Source organism: Rhopalosiphum maidis, chromosome 2, assembly GCF_003676215.2.
Source record: "Rhopalosiphum maidis isolate BTI-1 chromosome 2, ASM367621v3, whole genome shotgun sequence".
Lineage (NCBI taxonomy): Eukaryota > Metazoa > Arthropoda > Insecta > Hemiptera > Aphididae > Rhopalosiphum > Rhopalosiphum maidis.
In genome coordinates this window covers 68,148,591-68,155,600 of record NC_040878.1, presented here as the reverse complement: position 1 = coordinate 68,155,600, position 7,010 = coordinate 68,148,591, and the positions used below count along the sequence as shown (strand labels likewise).

Sequence of the window (7,010 nt, the reverse complement as noted above, 5' to 3'; positions counted from 1 at the left end):
ATAATCTCACGTTTTAAAAAAAAATAATAATAATAATAAAAATAAATAAAGGAAGACTTAAGTAACGGAGCCCAGACGAGTATTTTTTATTAATTTATTTTATTTTTGGAGGGGGGGGCGCCTGTTTCGGTTTTGCGAATTGTACAAAACGAACGATTATTAACAACACATAATGAAACGATAAAACGAAATGCGCGAAAGACCGCTGCACTTTCTCCTGCACGCGTAATGTGTATAGTAGGTTAGGTTATGATGGCGGTTTTGTATTATTTTCTTTTTAACGAAACAAAAAAAAATTAACTAACATAATATAACATCAATAATTAGCCGCCCGGACAGTGTTCATATTTTATTTGTTTATTTATTTTCATCGCGTTTCTATTACATCTCGTTTTATACAAAATTTTATGCTAAAGTCGCTAAAATAAATATATTATTATCACACAGTAAAAAAAAATTAAGTTTGGAAAAAGTCAGGAAGACTGTTCCTTACATAGCTTAAACGTAATAATCGCACTAAAAATTTTTTGTCTAGTAGCAGCGAAACACTAAAAAAAATGTTAAAAAACTTTCTTTTATCATATTATATAATATTAATATAATTAAACCATATAATATTTATATATTATACGTATTTAATATAGGAAAACAATGTCTATACGGCCGCCGAATATGAGAACTCGCGTAAAGCATTCCCCCTCCCTTGTGCTCCTGATTCTACAAGAAAAATAACGAAAACACAAAATAAAAACAATCTGTTAGAATTTATCATTTTTTTTCTTTTTTTTTTTTTTGTACTATCACTACCGATTAGCCTATACCCCAATCGGTTTTCTATAAAATTGTCTACTTTAATAATATATTGTCTATGTTGTTTAATATCATATAATATAGTTAAACATTCTCATAATATCATATTTTAATTTTATACATACATATTATTATATAATTTTATTTTATACTCTTTTCGTTCGATTAAAAAAAAAAAGAGACCGATTGGATGAATTTAACACAGCCCTTGTTTGATTATCTACAGTTACGAAAAACAAAAATACATTCATAATTATATTATCATTATCTATGTACACGTCACTTTCGCGATACACGTGATTATGCGTAAAATGAATAACATAATCAAATGTAAACTTATTCGTAAGAACGTTGAAAAACGTTTTAAAAACAAAAAAAAAGATACATTTCATATATATTTATAATAGTAATATAAAGTAATAATAATAATAATAAAAAAAAAAATAGATACAGAGAGAAAAACGAAAAAAACATTTGCGCGAATTGGTCGTTTATTGCACATAAAATAATAATAAAAAAAAAAAAAAATGGTCATTTTTTGTATAAGTCTCCCGGACTGCACATAAAATAATAACACAATCATATCGGACGTGATTATGTGTACAAAAACGTGATAAAAGGATAAGACGTACACAACACACACGCCGTTGTTAAAACAGGTGTGTATTCGGTTAAATGAAATAAAAATATACTTTAGGAGACAGTCGTTTAAGTGAAAACAAAATTATACGTTTTTGTTAGGTTTGTCGACCGCCTTTTCGGTGGTCGGGGAACGACACCAATGGCGGTTAAGACTCGAGCGAAGCGATCAGGTTGCGAAACATGGCCGATTGCATCTCGCTGAACATGGACGCCTGTCCGCACGACAAATTCGTTGGCGACGTTGACCCAGTGGCTGATGACGACGATGACGTGGCCACGCCGTAATGCTGATGCTGTTCGTCGAGCGACGGGGTCGGCGGCGGCGGCGGTAGTGACAGCGACGAACAGCAGTCTACCGACGTGGTGGTGGGCTGCAGCAACACGTCCTGGTGTTCGACCGCGGCCGGCACCTGGCCACCGTACAGGTCGAGAGAGTCGTCGCAACACGTGTCCATCAACGACCAACAGTCGGGTGAACATAGGTCGGTGGCCGAGGAGGCCGCGTCCGCTGACGGGGTAGTGCCCGCAACAACGGCCGCGACGGCCGCTGCGGCTGCAGCGGCGGCTGCCTCGTCCGTCCTCAGTCTCTTGGCGGCCGGATACTCGTGCAGGTCCAAGTCCACCACGTTCACGTCCTCGTCCTCGCGTTGGTTGTTGTTGATGAACTGCGACAACAGGTCATCCAGTGGTTCGTCCACGCACCGCTTCCGCTTACTACGGGGTGACGACGACGGTAATTGCATCATTATAGACGCGATCGTGTCGTCGTCGACTTCATCGTCGTCGACTTCTTCGTCATCGACTTCTTCGTCTTCCACGTCGTCGTCGTACCCGTACGGCAACGGTCCACCGGGCGTGGCTGCCGAAGACGACTGCTGCTGCTGTTGGTGATGGTGGTGATGGTGAAGGTGGTGGTGGTGGTTTTGCTGTTGTTGTAGTTGGTGGTGGTGGTGATGATGATTGTTGTTGTGGTGGTGGTGTTGTAAATGATGGTGGTGTAGTAGGTGGTGGTGGTGGTGGTGGTCGGCCGCCGCCAACAACAACGACTGCGCTTCCGTCAGCGGTTTATTGTTGTTGTTATTGTTGTTACTACTAATATTATTGTTGTTGTTGTTGTTGTTGTTGTTGTTATTGGTCAGGGTCTTGCCACCCGCGACCGGGTTACCGCCAACTCCTACGCTCCCGGTACCATTGGTGCAGGACGATTCCCTGAGGTTGGTGATGTCCACGAGTTGTGGATTACCTCCCGGACCACCGCAGGGTTGCGTCTGCTGAGGACCATGGTAACCGTAACCGGCGGACGTCGGTGAAGGCGGCGAGGCGGGTGACGTCCGTCCCGTGGTCCGATCGTCCCTGGTCTCGGCCTGCAGCCTCTTCACCGTGTTGTTGATCAACACAGACCGGCACAACGAGCTCTCGGCGTCGTCGATCTTCTTCATCTTGTTTACAGATATCTTGAGCACCTTGCGCCGCTCCTCTTTAAGCCGGTACTTGGCGCTAATCATCGATGGCCGCGAACCCGAGTTCCAGCCATAACTTCTCCGGGTGCCCAACAGCTCGTCGATCTCGTCCATAATCGTAATGTTCTCGCTGGACTCAACGGGTCTCATGTCCACAAGCATTTGTCGTGATTCACCAATAGCATATCATTCTGAAAACGAAACGGGGAAAACAATTGTTAAAAATCGGTTAAAAATAATACCGAATAGATAATAATATTTTCTATTGTTGCAACAATTTGGAATATCGTGTTAACAGATAATTTCCGAGGGACTTTTACCAATTCGATTCGTAGTTGTGGTCGGGAAGGGAATTAGGTGAAGCGAAAAAATGACGATCGGCACTCATCAATTTTTACATCTCAAAAAGGCTTTGCCGACGAATGGCATAAATTATATTATTCACGAGATTATTTATTTTTGCCTACGGGTCAGGTAATTTTTTATTATAAAGACTCCCTCGGCGTTGTCGACGTCACAATGTTGTGTACCCATGCATGCCGCACCCCTATGTGCGGGAGACACGACTGCGACGACTGTCGTGGTTAGCACCCCTCGGGTGTGTGGGAAACAAACCGAAATCGGACGTCCGTAATACAAATACATAAAGAAGAGAGAGAGAGAGAGATTGCCGCTGCGCCGTGTCAAATAAACACAAGACTCTAATGTCGCGTGTAAATATTATACAACAATAATAATGAATAGGTTATATTATTATACATAGGTACTTGTGGTATATAATAAATTTTAAGACGATGAGTAAATGCGCAGTGACGATTGCGAGGCCGAGACAATATTGTCGTTCGACATCTGCTGCGAAACGAAAATAAGATTGTCTTTAAACCAACGGAGCAACGCCGTTTTTGAAAATGTTATCATCACGACAATTTCACAGAAATCGCCGCGTCGTAACATTTATCGAGAGAAAATTTAACGCGTAAATATTAGTCGGGAGGTCATCGCGTGTCGTCATCGCCGCCGCTTGGAGGTTGCCAAAGCAAGGCCGAGACGATGTACACGACTTGCACATCATAACATACACAACACAAGTCTACAGCAAATAACTGACTCCGTGAAACGCTGTCGTTGCAAAAATTTGTAAATGCCTACAAATTGTACACCAAATTGGCCTTGAAAATTTCCAAGTACGCGATGAATATTATATTTTCAAACCGATTATGTAGATTTCAAAAGACTTAGATAAAAACGATCTATTATTCATAAAATTACTCTGATCGAGTATTTTGCAGGAGTTCACGACGGTTTATAATATACATTACGGTCTTAATAGGTATATTATTATTTTCGGATTGTGAATGAATCCCAATGTCAAAGAAAGTAGTCCGCTGTCAAAACATTAAATACACATCAAAAACGTAATACGGCGTTTTATTATTATTATTTATTTTTAGTTACAAACGTAAATACGAATTTACCGGAAAAGCTTTTCATCGACGATAGATATACCTCGGCTTCAAGGTAAACTATAAAAGGACAAGACCACAAGGTCGTAACGAAATACTGTTCGCAAACGGTTACAGCACAACCATTGGTAATCGGTACCGACGACATAATATCGTGTTGTGCAAGTACGAATTATTGTTAATAGTTATCACAAACGAACTAATTACAGTTAAACGAACTGATGACATATTATTCAATTATAGTTATGATATTACTGTTAACGGAGTGGACGATATAATCCTACCACAATTCTATGCACTATTCAATCGGAATTCGTTCTTAGACGCGATTTTCGCGAGATCTAAATATACCTATGTGAAAAAAAAAATAACAACACGATCGCAAGTCGACAACACTTTCTCTAGTCCGTCCGAGCGGCTCGGCGCTGCGCAGTTGCCATTCAGACGCGTGACGAATGATCCAAACGAAATGTAAAACCGCAAGCACGGCGACTAACCGGTGGCGGTGGCAACGATTGAAAAATCTAGTAAACGGGCAAACGGCCGATGGTTTTTGGGAGGAAAATCACGGCGCACACGCGACGATGCATTTTATCGAAATGTATTTTAATCAAAACACACGATTTCCGACTGGAGAAATAACAACATAACTAACCTAATATATAATAACAATATACGTTTATACGACACAGCCGCTAAAACGGCAACGACAGTCCCCCCCAGCAGGCGGGCAGGCGGGCAAGCGCCCGCGACATTGACCCAGATAATAAAATTTGTTATTTTTTCGATTCCCCTCCACCTCGCGGAGATCACTTCTCGCAGGAGCACAGTACAGCGAGCGCGCACGCTCACACACGCAACCTTCGCGCGTGCCGCGACTACGCCGACTATGTTGTTATTATTATCGTATTAATACTTCGGCGGATTTCCGCGCGACAAGGCAAAGGAGCCACCGCTAAAAGAACTTGGATGAAATTATTTGATTTATTTACTTCCGCCAAAGGATAGGAAACGTTATGGAAATACTACGACGGGATAATTTTGTGGCCCGAGATCCGCGAATTTAATACCTGCACGACCACAATAAAATTGGTTTGAAAAAAAACAATAAGCCTAATAATATGTATGAACGACGATTGATGTGACGACCGGTAGATCGATGGCGAATATGTAGGCCATCTCACCGCGGAAGACCGCAATTCGTGACACGACGGCGGCGGCGTCATATCCACGAACGCGGAGGGGCGGCCGGTTTTACTAGTCTTTGGCGGTGGCGGGGGCGGATACGGTAACGACACTGCTCTCCGCAGGCAAGGCCGCTTATTAGGCCGCCACCGCCCACAGGTGTATAATAACATAATAATCGTATCGATATCGTTTGGAAAGCAGTACTAATAATAATAGCACGAACACACGCGGACCTAAGTCGAAATGGAAAAAATTATCCATATTATCGTTGGCATAATGACAATATACGCAATTCGTCGACCGAAGACATGTTACCGTCGTACGGATAAGAAGTGATTAGCCAAAAAATCAGTCGGACATATATATGTCACATTTGCGAATTTCGAAAAAAAAAATAAAAATTAAATAATTCAAATTGATGACTGCTGTTTTTGTGCGAAAAAATTGACTTGCAGCGACACCACCACGTGCGACGAAACTTTGGCGGCGCCAAAAGGATAGACGTATGCGCGATGATCGGCACCCGTACACACGCAACACATGCACGTTCGGGGCGCATTGACCGTTTCGCGGGCGATACGGTTGGCACGCGGACATAGTCGCGGGGGAGTGGTATTGTAAATACAAATCCGACTTACCGGTGAATCCGGAGCGGAAGAACAGTAATCCAAAAATATGACCGAAACAGATGACGTGCACCATTAATATCGTCAACGATCTCGGCACGAACCGGGTAACCGATAATTGATTTTTTTTATATTATAAAAAAAAAAAATAAAAAAAAAAAAAACGAACACTCGTCAATAGTCGGTAAAAATTAATGTTTTCTGTGGACGGTCGCGAAAATTAATTATTCGCACAAACGCGCCGTTCAAACGTATGATAGAAAAAAAAAATTAGTAATATCGATAAATAGTCGCGTGCGATTTTTGGCGGTCGGTCGCTGGGACGCGAGAACAACGCACCGCAAACACCAAGACGGACGGACACTGCGACGCACACGGACGGGCGCGCGAAATTAGACTGGGACAGATTATGGAATCAATTACACACGCGCGCGCTCTCGCAATGGGCGCGGGGCGGGGCGGCGACGGCGTCGGTGGTCACGGAGCGAACGAGCGAGTAGCGACGTCGTCGTCGGGCGGCGGCCGTGTGATGAACGAGCGAAACGAACGCTGGCACTTGTGGCCGGCAGACGGGCAGAAGGCGAACTGGAGAATGTGCGGCGCGCCGTGCGCGCGTCGTGTGCGTTTATTCGTTCCCCCCGCCGCCTCCATGACCGCCGCACAGCTGTATCCGTCGGTGGGGGGAACTCCGTTATGTGAGTCGGCCGCCGCCGCCGCCGCGTAAGTTTGTGCGTGCGTGTGCTCTCGTGACGTCACGCCCGCCGCCGACGGACGGACCGTAATGTGGCGCCGCCCGCCGGCGCGCCCGACAACCAAACGCG

At 43.7% G+C, this 7,010-nt stretch overlaps 1 protein-coding gene across 1 annotated transcript; it reads right to left on the bottom strand.

Annotated features, from left to right (window-relative positions):
• Nucleotides 1-6,781, bottom strand: LOC113553036 (probable serine/threonine-protein kinase DDB_G0282963). Its single transcript, XM_026956151.1, has 2 exons — nucleotides 6,202-6,781; nucleotides 1-3,103 (listed from the first exon to the last, which is right to left on the bottom strand). The coding sequence occupies exon 2, from the start codon at nucleotides 3,072-3,074 to the stop codon at nucleotides 1,599-1,601; it is 1,476 nt and encodes a 491-aa protein (XP_026811952.1). The 5' UTR covers nucleotides 3,075-3,103; nucleotides 6,202-6,781; the 3' UTR covers nucleotides 1-1,598.
• Nucleotides 6,782-7,010: the final 229 nt, after the last annotated feature.

Coding starts and splice junctions, on each gene's coding strand:
- LOC113553036 (XM_026956151.1), bottom strand. CDS start 3,074: ATGCTTGTGGACATGAGACCCGTTGAGTCCAGCGAGAACATTACGATT.